The sequence below is a fragment of the Coregonus lavaretus genome (genome assembly GCF_964263955.1).
Source record: "Coregonus lavaretus genome assembly, chromosome: 17".
NCBI classification, from domain to species: domain Eukaryota; kingdom Metazoa; phylum Chordata; class Actinopteri; order Salmoniformes; family Salmonidae; genus Coregonus; species Coregonus lavaretus.
The window spans coordinates 24,966,390-24,983,308 of NC_140004.1; the positions used below are offsets into that span (position 1 = coordinate 24,966,390).

A 16,919-nucleotide genomic window follows, 5' to 3' on the forward strand; every position below is an offset into this window, starting at 1 on the left:
CCTGGTTCATCCTTTACGATTCACAGGGGCTGTTCAGGGGTGTCCTGTTTACACCCAAGTTTACAACCCCTGCTGCCCCTCACACTCCTACTGTAAGTTAGGGGGCCATTGGCACACTTCTGACGTGCCTGGGCCATGTGGGCTGTTCCAGAAAAGTGTTAGGTCTCCCAGTGCAGTCTGTCTGCCAGAGGAGATGGGGCTCTTCATCCCTGCGTATGTTGACAGGTTGCTGTTGTCAATGCTGGAGTAGAGTCCTGCTGCCTGTCCCACCTGATGGAAGACTGCTTCCTCTCCACTCTCCTATACTCCCTTTTGTGCTGGTGAATTAATCTCACATTAAAGCACCTGGCTTACACAACTTCTGTGTGTGTAAAGGCTCAGTGGTTTGGGATGAGAGCGCTAAGTAGCCACTTCATCAGCGGTCTCTCAGTCAACCGCAATCCACAGCACCCAGGGAACTGCTCCACAGCAGAGAAATGCTACATACCCATAGATATTTATACATTTTTATTTAACCTTTATTTAACTATGAATGTCTATGGGATAGTACCTGGGCTATTGGTTTACAGTCAGCCTGGCCCAGCCTCTCTCCTAGAGCCCAGTAGGTTTACAGTCAGCCTGGCCCAGCCTCTCTCCTAGAGCCCATTAGGTTTACAGTCAGCCTGGCCCAGCCTCTCTCCTAGAGCCCATTAGGTTTACAGTCAGCCTGGCCCAGCCTCTCTCCTAGAGCCCAGTAGGTTTACAGTCAGCCTGGCCCAGCCTCTCTCCTAGAGCCCAGTAGGTTTACAGTCAGCCTGGCCCAGCCTCTCTCCTAGAGCCCATTAGGTTTACAGTCAGCCTGGCCCAGCCTCTCTCCTAGAGCCCAGTAGGTTTACAGTCAGCCTGGCCCAGCCTCTCTCCTAGAGCCCAGTAGGTTTACAGTCAGCCTGGCCCAGCCTCTCTCCTAGAGCCCATTAGCTCAGCAGCAGCTGGGATGCTGTCTGTTTCTCATTGTCCGCTCCATGCTCAGGTGGTCCTCACTCTGCACTTTATTGAAGTTAAATGACTTGTCGCCAAACTATAAAACCTCCCATAAGCCCTGCTGACCCCATGACTCCGCACCACATTGTGGAAGCTAAGCCATGGCCCAGCAGCAGCAGCAATACAAAGCTGCCTGGCTCTTACAGAGCAATATACAACTAACACTTTCTACTGCTCACTCTCCATGTTGAACTTCCTTTGATTATTTAACAAAGCAGGGAAAAATCTAACACTGTGCACTCATAAAAGCAGGATTACATTTAACTCTGTGGTCTATGACTGATCAGAGATCAGGCATAACATTTTCAAGATGCTGAGGATTCTGCTGTGTGTGTTCGGCGGGGCAGGGTGGCCATAACTCTGCCCTCTCGTGTAAACGCACGTCTTAACAGAGGGCCAGATAGGGTAGGGCCTGTTTCCCATGGAGAGGCTGGGATGAGCATGAAGGAGCCGTTCCAGAGGTGCTTTGACTGCACTGCCACAGTGGTTTGACTTTACAGGGCAGAGGAAAGGCCAAAAGGCTCCAGCAGCACCGCACAGCCGGACTGGCTAATTGCCACTCTGGAAATAGAGCATGACCATCTGGGCCCTGCTGGCCCTCCATTTTCATGTTGTTTGTTAGAAACATTTGTGTTTTGTGTGGGTGGGTATGTTAATGTACACGTGCTCTTAAATGGTGGTGGAAGAGGTTGAGTGTTATGGCAGCTCTCTTAGATGTGTGTGTCCCAACGTGCTTGATCTCCATTGCTGACACTCCCGCTCTTTCCCTCTGTGTGTGTAGCTGGATGGGACGATGGACTTGGATGAGCGGCGGCTGATCCGTTCAGCCATCAGAGAGCTGAGGAGGAGGGAGATGGAGAACATGGAGGCAGCTCTGGCCAGAAAACGCTTCCGGCCCACAAGTCTCAACCAGAACGACGACAAAGAGAACCAACTTGCACATAGGTGAGCCTCCTGAATCTGAATATAAACAAACACACACACACACGCACGCACACAGACCCCTTACCTATTACAGATTGTACCAGTCCAGGTGAGTTGACTGGAGACTCTGAGAAGACAAGCACACAAACCCAGATGCAGCATTCCCTCTCCTTTTCCAGGGAGGCCTTCTGGGAATTTGGGCCACGACACTGCAGATCTGGAAAAACCATAATAGAGACAGGGGAGTTGGACGAACTCATTTTACATTTTTTGTTACGCAAATACACACCTGTGTAGGCATAACATTTAATGATAAATGGTATGTACTGTATGTATTCTCATACATTTATTCATACCTCTAATTTGATATCCCTGACAGTATCGATGTCATAGCCTTCAGACGAATGCACACGTATTCTATTAGGCTGCTAGAAGCCATATCCCTGGAGGTAAAGACGTCAATGCAGTCGTTTGCGTGCATTTTATTTATTTGTATTTCATTAGTCATTATTGACCCGTTACAGCAGGCTTTTGTGTTTTACTGGTTCAGTGATGCGCAACCGCCAGGACCCGTCACGCCACGCAGCCGTAGCAGACAACTGACGACTTTGCCTTAATACCACTGTTGCTTCCTGTCATCTGTTTACTACACCAGTTTGTTTTTATTAGAATCAAATTAGGAACAGGGTTAACAGGCTAACAACATCCCTTTGTGTGCCCATCATTGTAGTTTTTATTTGTTTTCTTTGGGCAGTAATGGTAGTGAGTGAGTTTAGGCTGAAGTGTCTAGGCCAATCCCTGTGGGCGGGTTACTGCTCCTCTCTGCTAATTAATGACTGTCTTTACTACAGCAGCTTTACTGCAGCCAGGCAGGGCCCCAGCAGGCAGCTGCTCCTAGCTGACTCCTGTTCTGGGTTGCGCTTCAGACCTCACAGATCCCCAACATGAGGAGGACAATGGCCCAAAGCTCCTACATCTCTACTCCTACTGGATCACATTAGGAACAATGACTGTTATATTTGCTGTGGTAGTTGGATTACTTGGGTTACAAAAATAACAGGAGATGCCCCTTTAAAGCAGGCGGAATATGTGTACCCTATTAACCAAATGTGTGCGCGCGCACAAACAAAAGCATTCTGAAAGCAACGTTATTCTTTGCTACTCACTGAAGGAATGTAAAATATATTATCTTCCAAGTTCCACACATCCTCCAATGAGGAGAGGGAAAGGGAGGCAGAGAGATATACGAGGATGGAGAAGAGGAAGTATTTGCCAGGCTGTGTGCTTCTCTCTCCTTTACGTGTTTCTCATGCTGGGGAATCTTTTTTTCCGAAGGCTGTCATTTTTTTGGGTTACTCCACCGCCTGCCCATCACACGCTATAGTTCCGAGTGGAGCAGTGAGGCCCATAACACTGCATGATGTCTCCCAATGTGGATTACACTGCCCCTCGGGCAACCCTAACACATGCAGGGTCAAGCATCACCAACTATCATATAAGCAGCACTCTGATGTGTCAGTGTGTGTTTCTGTGTGTGTTTCTGTATCTCAGGTCAGAATTGGGGGACTCCCTAAATGTGCTCTCTGTGAAACTACAAGCCATCCAGGACATTGAGGAGCTGACTGGACTGGTGAGGACAGTGATGTACACCACACACACTACTTGTGAATTTCTTGTTAGACATCATCAATACTAATATTTCACAAACCTCCATAGGCACACACTTTCCTAGACTAGTGACTAGATGGTTACATTACTAGCCAGCCACTTTCTGCATCTCTATATGTCCTTCTGAGTTTGTCTCCCTGTCCACATGAAACATGAATGGTTCTGAGCATCACTGTCCCTGTGTTGTAATGGCTGTCCTGTCTGTCAGCTGCGCGGGGCCAATGAGTATGAGGAGAGGAAACTGATCAGAGCTGCCATCCGCCGCCTCCGAGACGAGGAGCAGCAGGGTGAGTACAGAGGAGGAGGTAGAGGAGGAGAAGGAACCGGGAGGAGAGGAGGTAGAGGATGAGAATGAACAGGGAGGAGAGGAGGAGAAGGAACAGGGAGGAGAGGAGGTAGAGGGGGAGAAGGAACAGGGAGGAGAGGAGGAGAAGGAACAGGGAGGAGAAGGAACAGGGAGGAGAAGGAACAGGGAGGAGAAGGAACAGGGAGGAGAGGAGGAGGAGGAGGAGAAGGAAGAGGGAGGAGGAGGAGAAGGAACAGGGAGGAGAGGAGGTAGAGGAGGAGAATGAACAGGGAGGAGAGGAGGAGAAGGAACAGGGAGGAGAGGAGGTAGAGGAGGAGAAGGAACAGGGAGGAGAAGAGGTGGAGGAGGAGAAGGAACAGGGAGGAGAGGAGGAGAAGGAACGGGGAGAAGAGGAGGAGAAGGAACAGGGAGGAGAAGGAACAGGGAGGAGAGGAGGAGGAGAGGAAGTAGAGGAGGAACAGGGAGGAGGTGGAGGAGAAGAGGTAGAGGAGGAGAAGGAACAGGGAGGAGAAGGAACGAGGAGGAGAGGAGGAGAAGGAACAGGGAGGAGAAGGAACAGGGAGGAGAGGAGGAGGAGAAGGAAGAGGGAGGAGGAGGAGAAGGAACAGGGAGGAGAGGAGGAGGAGAAGGAACAGGGAGGAGAGGAGGTAGAGGAGGAACAGGGAGGAGGTGGAGGAGACGAGGTAGAGGAGGAGAAGGAACAGGGAGGAGAGGAGGAGGAGAAGGAACAGGGAGGAGAGGAGGAGGAGAAGGAACAGGGAGGAGAGGAGGAGGAGAAGGAACAGGGAGGAGAGGAGGTGGAGGAGGAACAGGGAGGAGGTGGAGGAGAGGGGGTAGAGGAGGAGAAGGAACAGGGAGGAGAGGAGGTGGAGGAAGAAAGCACAGCATGTACAGTTGAAGTCTGAAGTTTATATACACCTTAGCCAAATACATTTAAACTCAGTTTTTTACAATTCCTGACATTCAATCCTAGTAAAAATTCCCTGTCTTAGGTCAGTTAGGATCACCACTTTATTTTAAGAATGTGAAATGTCAGAATAATAGTAGAGAGAATGATTTATTTCAGCTTTTATTTCTTTCATCACATTCCCAGTGGGTCAGAAGTTTACATACACTCAATTAGTATTTGGTAGCATTGCCTATTTGGTAGCATTGCCATTTTTTAACTTGGGTCAAACGTTTCGAGTAGCCTTCCACAAGCTTCCCACAATAAGTTGGGTGAATTTTGGCCCATTCCTCCTGACAGAGCTGGTGTAACTGAGTCAGGTTTGTAGGCCTCCTTGCTCGCACACGCTTTTTCAGTTCTGCCCACAAATGTCCTATAGGATTGAGGTCAGGGCTTTGTGATGGCCACTCCAATACCTTGACTTTGTTGTCCTTAAGCCATTTTGCCACAACTTTGGAAGTATGCTTGGGGTCATTGTCCATTTGGAAGACGCATTTGCGACCAAGCTTTAACTTCCTGACTGATGTCTTGAGATGTTGCTTCAATATATCAACATAATTATCCTTCCTCATGATGCCATCTATTTTGTGAAGTGCACCAGTCCCTGGTGTTCTAGGTGTGACCCAGTTTCAGTGGTGAGGCAGCACTTCTCTACCTCTGACATGTGTATGTAGTGTGTGTGTCTGTACGGCACTCATGGGCAGCGGTGCACATCCTACCTGTGATGGTGGAGCAGATTGCAGTGCATTCCTTCCATTCCTTGCTTCTGTCTGGTCTGTATGAGGCCCCCAGCACACACACCTCCTCCAGGGGGGCAGGTACATAGCGCTGCCTGATGAGAATATTTGATAGGTTTGGATCCTCTTCCCCCTTATCAGTACTCAGTCATCACCAGAGTAACCACACAGGCCTCCTTTTCTCTCTCTCTGCTCAAGGTTTATTGCTATAGCTGAGGTGTGTGTGTGTGTGTGTTTTATGTGTAACCAGTTGCTTTTGGTGTGTGTTTCAGGTACAAGGGAGAAAGAGAGGACCACCGGCCGATGTCTGGAGTCCGAGGGCCTGGAGCCCCAAAGCAGCCTGGGAGCAAGGGTGAGTACAGAGATGGAGGTGGGGGAGGGAGGGGGAGAAAGAGAGGGAGGTGGGGGAGATGGAAAGTACAGAGGGAGGTGGGGGAGCAGGTTGGTACAGAGGTGGGAGAGATGGAAATTACAGATGGAGGTGGAAGAGAAGGTAAATTAGAGGAAGGTGGGGGATCAGGAGTGTACAGAGGGAGGTGGGGGAGTAGAGGGGGGTACAGAGGGAGGTGGGGGAGATGGAAAGTACAGAGGGAGGTGGGGGAGCAGAGGGTACAGAGGGAGGTGGGGGAGCAGAGGGTACAGAGGGAGGTGGGGGAGCAGAGGGGTACAGAGGGAGGTGGAGGAGTAGGAGGTACAGAGGGAGGTGGAGGAGTAGGAGGTACAGAGGGAGGTGGGGGAGCAGGTTTGATTATGAGCGCTGTATGAAATACAGTGAGGGAAAAAAGTATTTGATCCCCTGCTGATTTTGTACGTTTGCCCACTGACAAAGAAATGATCAGTCTATCATTTTAAATGGTAGGTTTATTTTAACAGTGAGAGACAGAATAACAACAACAAAATCCAGAAAAACGCTTGTCAAAAATGTTATAAATTGATTTGCATTTTAATGAGGGAAATAAGTATTTGACCCCCTCTCAATCAGAAAGATTTCTGGCTCCCAGGTGTCTTTTATACAGGTAACGAGCTGAGATTAGGAGCACACTCTTAAAGGGAGGGGAAAAAGTATTTGATCCCCTGCTGATTTTGTACGTTTGCCCACTGACAAAGACATGATCAGTCTATAATTTTAATGGTAGGTTTATTTGAACAGTGAGAGACCGAATAACACAAAAATATTCCAGAAAAACGCATGTCAAAAATGTTATAATTGATTTGCATTTTAATGAGGGAAATAAGTATTTGACCCCTCTGCAAAACATGATTTAGTACTTGGTGGCAAAACCCTTGTTGGCAATCACAGAGGTCAGACGTTTCTTGTAGTTGGCCACCAGGTTTGCACACATCTCAGGAGGGATTTTGTTCCACTCCTCTTTGCAGATCTTCTCCAAGTCATTAAGGTTTCGAGGCTGACGTTTGGCAACTTGAACCTTCAGCTCCCTCCACAGATTTTCTATGGGATTAAGGTCTGGAGACTGGCTAGGCCACTCCAGGACCTTAATGTGCTTCTTCTTGAGCCACTCCTTTGTTGCCTTGGCCGTGTGTTTTGGGTCATTGTCATGCTGGAATACCCATCCACGACCCATTTTCAATGCCCTGGCTGAGGGAAGGAGGTTCTCACCCAAGATTTGACGGTACATGGCCCCGTCCATCGTCCCTTTGATGCGGTGAAGTTGTCCTGTCCCCTTAGCAGAAAAACACCCCCAAAGCATAATGTTTCCACCTCCATGTTTGACGGTGGGGATGGTGTTCTTGGGGTCATAGGCAGCATTCCTCCTCCTCCAAACACTGCGAGTTGAGTTGATGCCAAAGAGCTCGATTTTGGTCTCATCTGACCACAACAATTTCACCCAGTTCTCCTCTGAATCATTCAGATGTTCATTGGCAAACTTCAGACGGCCCTGTATATGTGCTTTCTTGAGCAGGGGGACCTTGCGGGCGCTGCAGGATTTCAGTCCTTCACGGCGTAGTGTGTTACCAATTGTTTTCTTGGTGAATATGGTCCCAGCTGCTTTGAGATCATTGACAAGATCCTCCCGTGTAGTTCTGGGCTGATTCCTCACCGTTCTCATGATCATTGCAACTCCACGAGGTGAGATCTTGCATGGAGCCCCAGGCCGAGGGAGATTGACGGTTCTTTTGTGTTTCTTCCATTTGCGAATAATCGCACCAACTGTTGTCACCTTCTCACCAAGCTGCTTGGCGATGGTCTTGTAGCCCATTCCAGCCTTGTGTAGGTCTACAATCTTGTCCCTGACATCCTTGGAGAGCTCTTTGGTCTAGGCCATGGTGGAGAGTTTGGAATCTGATTGATTGATTGCTTCTGTGGACAGGTGTCTTTTATACAGGTAACAAACTGAGATTAGGAGCACTCCCTTTAAGAGTGTGCTCCTAATCTCAGCTCATTACTTGTATAAAAGACACATGGGAGCCAGAAATCTTTCTGATTGAGAGGGGGTCAAATACTTATTTCCCTCATTAAAATGCAAATCAATTTATAACATTTTTGACATGCGTTTTTCTGGATTTTTTTGTTGTTATTCTGTCTCTCACTGTTCAAATAAACCTACCATTAAAATTATAGACTGATCATTTCTTTGTCAGTGGGCAAACGTACAAAATCAGCAGGGGATCAAATACTTTTTTCCCTCACTGTATAAGGTGTCGAAAGCGTTCCACAGGGATGCTTCCCATAGTTGGCTGGATGTCCATCTTGAACTTGTCTCCTCCCCTTCATCTACACTGATTGAAGTGGATTTAACAAGTGACATCAATAATGGATCATAGTTTTCACCTGGTCAGTCTGTCATGGAAAGAGCTGGTGTTCCTAATGATTTGTACACTCAGTGTATGTTTGCAGGGAACCGTGACCATTGAGGTTTTGAGCTGCCACAATGAAGAATGAAAACAACAACACCCAGGCATGTGACTGTCAGACCATGTCCCAAACACAAACTGTCTGTCATTTGAGACACATCGACCGACAGACGCACGCGCACACACACACACACACACACACACACGTGCTTACGCCACAGTGGCTGCCACGACGCAAGGAAAGTATTTTCATTCTTCAAACCCCATTCATTTCTGGCTAAGTAGACTCCGGCTCTGGAGTTTAGTAAAGGCAGTAAATCCTTGGTAATATGAAATACTGCGAGTCAGGCCTGTCATTTTACACACTACTATTTACCCAGGCTGTCACTCTCCACACACTTACGTCAGTCACACTGAAGGGAAATAAAAAAGTTGGATTATGTGTGGCAACCAGATCTTGGGCCTGTGCGTGTGTGTGTTTGTCTGTTTCTGTCTGTGTCGTAGAATGGAAGGGAAAAGCAATGTAGTCTCGTTCCCATTCTATACCCCCCCCCCCTCTTGCTTTCTCTCTCCTTTTTCAGAGGCTTGAGGCTTTGCGTGTCAGAAACCCTTTAAACATTTGGTTAGAAGAGCCCCCCTTGTGGTCAGTGAAGTGAACTACTGTATTCACAACCATAATACTTCAAGATGAAATAATATTTTTTTTCCTGTGAAAGCATTGCAGATTGACTGATGAGCTTAATGTGCTGATAATGCTGAAAGACATCTCTGTAAAACAACATAGTCTCCAAGAGCAGGTCGCCTGGGGCCAGATGCTATCTTATTGCACTCACCCCGCACTCCAAAAGACAGCATCCCTATTGGGAAAACAGTTTTTTCTTATTGTATGCCGTCATTCCTGTAGGAATTGGGTTGGCGATGGAGGTTAGGCTATATGCTCAGCCGGAGTCCTGTATACAGTTACTATGATAGAGCAATGCTTAACGGTCTGGTACCTGGGGCGGCAGGTAGCCTAGCGGTAAGATAGGCGAGCCAGCAACCAAAGGGTTGACAGTTCGAATCCTGGGTCCGACGGGAAAGATCTGTCAGGAAGTGAGCTGGCAACCAGAGGGTTGCTGGTATCAAATCCTAGATGCCATTGCGCCCTTGAGCAAGGCACTTAACCCCCCACAACAGCTCCCCCATCCCAGTGTGGCAGTCCCCCTGCACTTCTCCATAGAAAAACAGTATGTGTATTTATGTGTCTTTCGGAGGGGTTGGGTTAAAAGCGGAAGTCACATTTTGGTTGGACCTTGTGGGCAATTGACCAATAAAGTGATCTTAGTTAGGAGTTTTGTGTTGGTTCATAACAAAATGCTTTAAGGTCAGTTAATGGCTTAGGTCACCTTTGTTTCTTCGTAAACTGTATTTCCTTTGCATCTGGTTTTGTTTGTCATAGATTTTGGCACCAAATACTGGCTTTAGTATTGCGTTAAACTATGCAATTGTAAGAGGCTGGAGGGAGTAGTTCAGACCACACATCTAGCAGATGAGAATTAGTGGCTGGCACCATCTATAAAGGTTGTATGCAATACTCTGTATGTGCCTGTTCTTGTTCTTGACTGTGTCTGTAGTTGATGTTGTAATGTGTCCCATATACATTGTATATTTGAGCTAATGTCTGAGCTCAGTGTATGCGTGTTTCTTTGAGTCTGTATGTTTGGAGACTAGGTTGAAGATAACAAAGGTTAAAAGGATTGTAATATCCCATAACTCTTTGCGTAAATGAGGAAGAATTCTAAACAATGGGACCAGCGATGCTAGTTAGCAATGGCGCTGGTCCTATGAATCTGAAAAGCTTCCTCATTAAATTAATAGCTTATCCTTACCTGGGTATCTTCAACCGAGGTTCTAGACAGGAAGTAGCAATAGCATTTTTGGGGTTGTGGGGCCTGCTTCCTCTCAGGTGGATGGGCTGTTCTGGCCTTCATGCTGGGGCTACGGGTGGATGGGAGGGGGTGAGGTGATGGGGGGCAGACGGACACAGCCAGCCCACCAGCTGTGCTCCAGCAGTCTATCTTCAGTCAGTCTGCTCCCTCTGTAATGGGGCCGTGGCCAAGAACAACAGCAGCCACCAGCAGCAGGGCTCCTTCCACACATCACAGGAGCGGATCTCTTTGAGCTGCGCTTGATTGTCCTGGGGCAGATGGAGGCCCCAGATAATGGTCTATAGTTGAGACACACACCCACACACACACAGGGAGTAGAGGTCTATGGCAGCCAACTACAAACAACGGAGTGTAGCGAGCAGCTGCTGACACATACACTGAATGTACAAAACATTAGGAACACCTTCCTAATATTGAGTTGCAGCCCATGTTGCCCTCAGAACAGCCTAAATTCATCAGGGCATGGACTACAAGGTGTCAAAAGCATTCCACAGGGATGCTGGCCAATGTTGACTCCAATGCTTCCCACAGTTGTCAAGTTGGCTGGATGTCCTTTGGGTGGTGAAACATTCTTGATACACATGGGAAACTGTTGAATGTGAGAAACCCAGCAGCGTTGCAGTTCTTCACACACTCACACCGGTGCGCCTGGCACCTACTACCATACCCCGTTCAAAGGCACTTCAATATTTTGTGTTGCCCATTCACCCTCTAAATGGCACACATACACAATCCATGTCTCAATTGTCTCAAGGCTTGAAAATCCTTCTTTAACCTGTCTCCTCCTCTTCATCTACACTGATTGAAGTGGATTTAACAGGTGACATCAATAAGGGATCATAGCTTTCACCTGGGTTCACCATACTACGTGTATGTCAAATCAATGCAGTACATCTCTTCTATCTCACATTCGAATGAGAAATAGGTATACACATGTTCAACTGTGGTGGGAGTTTTTATGTATTTATCATAGTGGGCCTGCTAGTGGTTATTGATGACTATGTTTATATTGAATGTGCTTGAATTGAGAGGGGATAGCTGAGGTAAAAGTTTCCTTCTGGCCAGTAAGGAAAGTGCATTTTGTACACGTAGCAGCTCAAAACTGTAATTACTGTATGGGTGAAGGAATGTTGGCTTGAAGAAACAACTTTTGTGGGACCAAAATAATATTTCTTTGTTTAGTGTAGTCTGAATTCTAAGTGCAGCTGTTTCATTCTAAATTTATATTTTGTCTGAAGTAACATGCCAATTAAGGCAGACTCTGTACTGGCAAAAACAATGGAGCATACTTTGGTAGAAACAAAGAAAAACTGTGTGTTAAATGTCAATTATCAACCAGGTGACCTGCTAACCTGTATAGAGCCCCGCAGTGGAGGTTTCATAATACCCATAAAATCTAGCGGTCAAACAGGGAAATGGTTCCAATCAGTTTTCCAACATTAATTTTTCCCATAGGGGATTTTAGAAACACTTAAAATAAGGGCTGTATTTCGTGTAGGCTTACCCTGACATGATGTTTTGATAACCATGTAAATCTCTCTCGGACAAAGTGACTTTTATCAATATATTCGGCTCGATTTACTCTGATTCGAAAATGATCATTCGCATCAAAGTAAACATCATGCCAGACTACAAATCCCTGCAAGCTCCTGCACGTCATCTCTAGCTGACACCTTTGCTAACAGTTATTGTGTCAAATTAAAACTACAAGGTGTCAAAAGCATTCCACAGGGATGCTGGCCAATGTTGACTCCAATGCTTCCCACAGTTGTCAAGTTGGCTGGATGTCCTGCACAAGACAGTTCACAGAATTGTCCATTTAAATACAGTTGGCCAATTTATTAATTACAAAATTTGGAAACATTAGATAGTTAATCCAGAAATTCTTACCTTTGCCTCGATTCGGCAGTCTCGTCCAGATCATCCTGGCATTTGTAGTTCTTTATTATATCCACATTAGCAGCTGATTAGCATTTCATTTTGGGGGGGTAAATACAGGTGAATATATTCATAAAAGTCACCTTGTCCTAGAGAGATTTACACGGTTATCAAAATGTCACGCCAAGGTAAGCCTACACGAAACACAGCCCTTATTTTAAGTGTTTCTAAAATCACCTATGGGAAAAATGAATTGGAACCCTTTCCCTGTTTGACCGCTAGGTTTTATGGGTATTATGACTTATACTGTGGTACTCTATTGAGAGAGCGATAGAGACAAGGAATGAGGGAGGGAGGGTCTGAGAATGAGCCCTGTGGTGACAGAAAGGGAGGGAGGGGAAGTGGAGGGAGTGGCCTGTTGGTGAGTGTGTGTGTGTGGTGACTGAGAGAGTGGAGGCAGAGTATAGGACGTTCTGACTATAAGAGTGAGAGAGGGTGACAGGCAGCGGAGCCAACAAGGTAAATTACATATTCTAGATCTTCCACTCTAACAGACCTACTACTTCTACTCTCCTCTACCTGTCATTTTTTCAGACTTTTTTCTTCCTTATCAATTTCCGTGTACTTCTCTTTACACAAACTCATCCCTGTTTCTTGTTTCTCTTTGCGCTGAGACCTGAGGACCTGGCTGCCTCTGAAGTTCAACTGAGGTTTAATTTTAGGATAGTTGGGCAGTCCTTTAGATAATTTATTTCTATTGGTTTCAGAAATCCATACTAAATAGTATACAGGTGTGTGTATTTTGAGCATATGGCAACTTTACAAATGGTTATGTATTAGATCTGTTTCCGTGGACAGGTGTGTGCAGTATGGATCAGGTGAGGTGGCAGAGACGGACAGAGAGTCTTGTTTGTTCACTAATTTGATATGATCATAAACCTGTAATGAACTGAGACGAGCAGTTTATGATGACCGGTATAATGGCAACCAACATCTGCTGTACTGAGAGGATAGGAGCTGGAGAAAGGGTCAAGCAAGACAAGAAAGGAGATGGATGCAAAAATGGAGGGAGTTGGATGGAGGAAGGGAGAAACGGCTTTAACTGGGCTTTGAATGAGGGGTGGGTAAGGGAAAAATGGGAATGAGGCTTATGGGTAAATTCTCCGTGGGTTGTCTCTTGTCCAGGTTGTGTGTGTGTGTGTGTGTGTGTGTGTGTGTGTGATGCAGAAATGATTGCTACTTCATTCCTGCTACTGTATTTCACTTACTGGAGGTGGACCGTGTGTGTGGTTCCTCAGTCTTTGCCATGCAGTCATGGAAAAGGACCCTGTCTGTCAGACTTCCCTCAGCGAGCCATGTGCAGGCATGGAGAGGAGCGCCTGACCTCATCGCATTCTGATCTCATCTGCAGAATGATGGATTCAGTTTCCATGGAAAATGAGCCAATTCTAACCCAGGTAGCTGCAGTAATCCCTGGTTTAACTGAACTGCCTCTGCTCTGCATGGAGCAATAATCTATAGTAGTCTGACTCAGCTCTGTGCCTCAGTCTGTTCCACCTCATTGTTGTTTCTGTGGCTCTGAAGGTTCAGAGGAGTCCAGATGGCCCACGCCTTGCTGTGGTCAGGCCAGTGGACAGTTGCCATTTTTGTGTGTTTACGGGGCAGAGTTTTCGCAAATACAACACTGACCGAAACAAACAGCCTCCTGAACCCTTATGGTGAGGCCATGAGCACCACAGAAGGAAATAGGAGCCAAGCTCAGACTCTGAGGCCAAGGAGTTGATGAGGCCAGGGTGCTGGAGTGGGTCTGCCTCTGCCGTGGTTCCACTCTGTCAGGTCTGCACTGTCAGCCTGGGCCAGTCACCAGAGACCAAAGAGAGCCTGCTAATGACAGTTTGGGATTAACAGGTCGTGGGATGGGATCGCCTGCTCTCTCTCTCTCTTTTTTCTATCGCACACACCACTTTATCTCGCTATTTCCTTCTGTCTGTCTCTGTGACATATGTTCCCTGTGGTTTAGTGGGAGCTGTGAAACAATTACTGTATGGGTGTCTGTCTCGGTCGTGGCAGCTGAGGGGAGGGGAAGGAAAGAGGGGGATAGGGGAGGAAAGAGAGGGATAGGGGAGGAAAGAGAGGGATAGGGGAGGAAAGAGAGGGATAGGGGAGGAAAGAGATGGATAGGGGAGGAAAGAGAGGGATAGGGGAGGAAAGAGAGGGATAGGGGAGGAAAGAGAGGGATAGGGGAGGAAAGAGAGGGATAGGGGAGGAAAGAGAGGGATAGGGGAGGAAAGAGAGGGATAGGGGAGGAAAGCAGAGGGATAGGGGAGGAAAGAGAGGGATAGGGGAGGAAAGAGAGGGATAGGGGAGGAAAGCAGAGGTGCAGTGTTTCCAGCTCAAATGTAATCATCTCCCCTCAGCTTCTTTGAATGAAGAACCTTCCTGAGGGAGAGTATTTTAAAGCAACTTCTCATTATTCTATAGTTTCTCTCTCTGATATATTCTCTGGATCAGCTGTTCAGGTTTGGGGTGATTTTTCCGACCTGCAGTCACAGGCTGGTTCTGGCTCGTCATTAAGCTGATCTGAGAGCAGTGCTCCACCTCAGTAAACAGAGTATAAAGCTTCTGTTTGTGTTGTCTGCTGGTGCTGGGTGACTGTGGCACATGACACAGAGGCTGTTGATTAGCCTTTCTGTCTGTGTGCCAGCCACTCTGTCCTCTAATCCAGGGTTTCCCAAACTCTGTCCTGGGGGCCCCCCTGGGTGCACTTTTTGTTTTTTGCCCTAGCACTACACAGCTGATTCAAATAGCCAACTCATCATCAAGCTTTGATTATTTGAATCAGCTGTGTAGTGCTAGGGTAAAAAGAAAACATGCATCCGGGGGGGGGGGGGGGTGTAGCTAGGCTAATTGAGGCCACATGCTGCCCTTTCTACCCAACCCCATTCAGATTAAACAGCCTACCTGTTGGTTGCTTGTTGTAGCCTACTCCTTTTCATTTCGCTAACGTTTCTGAAATGTTATTCCATCTTGCATTGCATTAGTGAACTCACTCCACGTGCTACACATTGAGCCGCTTTGATTGGCCAACATAAACAACAAGCTACACACGAAGGCGCACGTCATAAAAACAACATTGAAAAGTTTGTTTTATTAAATTAATAATTTGAAATGGTATATCCTTGTATGTAACAATGTAACATGGATATTTTAATTTTGAAAAAGCCTTTTCAGTGTTTAAATGGGCCTTTACATTTTTTCAGCAAAAATGTATACTCACAAAAGTATTAAGATACTAAAGTCCATTCAGATATTCTAATAACCGTGGCCATCCCTAGTTTGTGTGGTACCAGGCTTTGTTCACTCTCACCTCCCTCTGATCACAGCCTGATTTGATTAACTCTTTTCACAAGGCTGTAATTTTTACCCTTCTCAAACTGCTGACAGCTTTATCAGCCCCAGGATAACACGCATTAAGCAAATATGTGCTGTGTTTGTGTCCCAGATTTTATGAGTTTAGAGGTTGGTGGATTTGAATCAAATATGCTCTAGGCCTGTCTTGTAATTCACGTGTCCCTCCCTAACCACCACCTCTGTGTGTGCTTCGTTACATTAGGTAGACATGTATTAGTAGTGGTACTCTGCTGTAATTCTGGCACAAACATGATGACATTGTAGTTTCAGGGCATTTAAAGATGGAATCCGCATTATGGAAAACAGAGCCAAAGTCCGCCCCAGCACCTTTATTGTTTTTGTTTTGTGGACGAAACGGAGGTGATAAATCTCTTCAGATTACCTAAACAAATTGACAACTAGAATGTCAAAGGTCTGCAAGGCTGTAATTGCTGCAAATGGAGGATTCTTTGACGAAAGCAAAGTTTGAAGGACACAATTATTATTTCAATTAAAAATCATTATTTCTAACCTTGTCAATGACTACATTTCCTATTCATTTTGCTATATTTCCTATTCAAACACATTCAAGGAAATGTCTAAGTGACCCCAAACTTTTGAATGGTAGTGTATGGCTACCCGGACTATTTGCACTGCCCCCCCCCACCCCCCACCCCATCTTTTTACGCTGCTGCTACTCTGTTAATTATTTATGCATAGTCACTTTAACTCTACCCACATGTACATATTACTTCAACTACCTCAACTAGCCGGTGCCCCCGCACATTGACTCTGCACCGGTACCCCCCTGTATATATAGCCTCCCTACTGTTATTTTATTTTACTTCTGCTCTTTTTTTTCTCAACACTTTTTTGTTGTTGTTTTATTTTACTTTTTTAATTAAAAATAAATGCACTGTTGGTTAAGGGCTGTAAGTAAGCATTTCACTGTAATGTCTGCACCTGTTGTATTCGGCGCATGTGGCCAATAAAAATTGATTTGATTTGGTATGCTACAAATCAACATTCTACTAATCCATAGGATGCTGAGAATGTGTCATCTAATGCTCAATCACGCATGTGCCCTGCTATTCGTACATTTCTGTAGTGCCTCCCCTATTCTGATATCGGGTTTTTTTAATGTTTTTTTTTTTGTGAAGCAATTCAAAATAAACAATATAGAATTAACAGAGTATACAAACATTACAAACAACAGCCCGGAATACAGACAATGCAGTATATAAAGACCTTGTAAAAAGTACAAACATTCAAAGTTATTATTTGCTTTTTTGAGAAGATGAAATTGA

The 16,919-nt window shown here is 46.1% G+C and overlaps 1 protein-coding gene across 4 annotated transcripts in view; it reads left to right on the top strand.

The window, feature by feature from the left end:
* LOC311144967 (smoothelin-like) overlaps window positions 1-16,919 on the top strand; it is an 81,958-nt gene that overhangs the window by 31,100 nt on the left and 33,939 nt on the right. For all 4 annotated transcript variants that reach the window (XM_084181162.1, XM_084181164.1, XM_084181163.1 and 1 more), the window contains exons 2-5: window positions 1,802-1,965; window positions 3,496-3,574; window positions 3,821-3,899; window positions 5,875-5,954. In XM_084181162.1, the coding sequence (XP_084037288.1) occupies window positions 1,802-1,965; window positions 3,496-3,574; window positions 3,821-3,899; window positions 5,875-5,954 (402 nt within the window). The remainder of the gene's footprint in view (window positions 1-1,801; window positions 1,966-3,495; window positions 3,575-3,820; window positions 3,900-5,874; window positions 5,955-16,919) is intronic.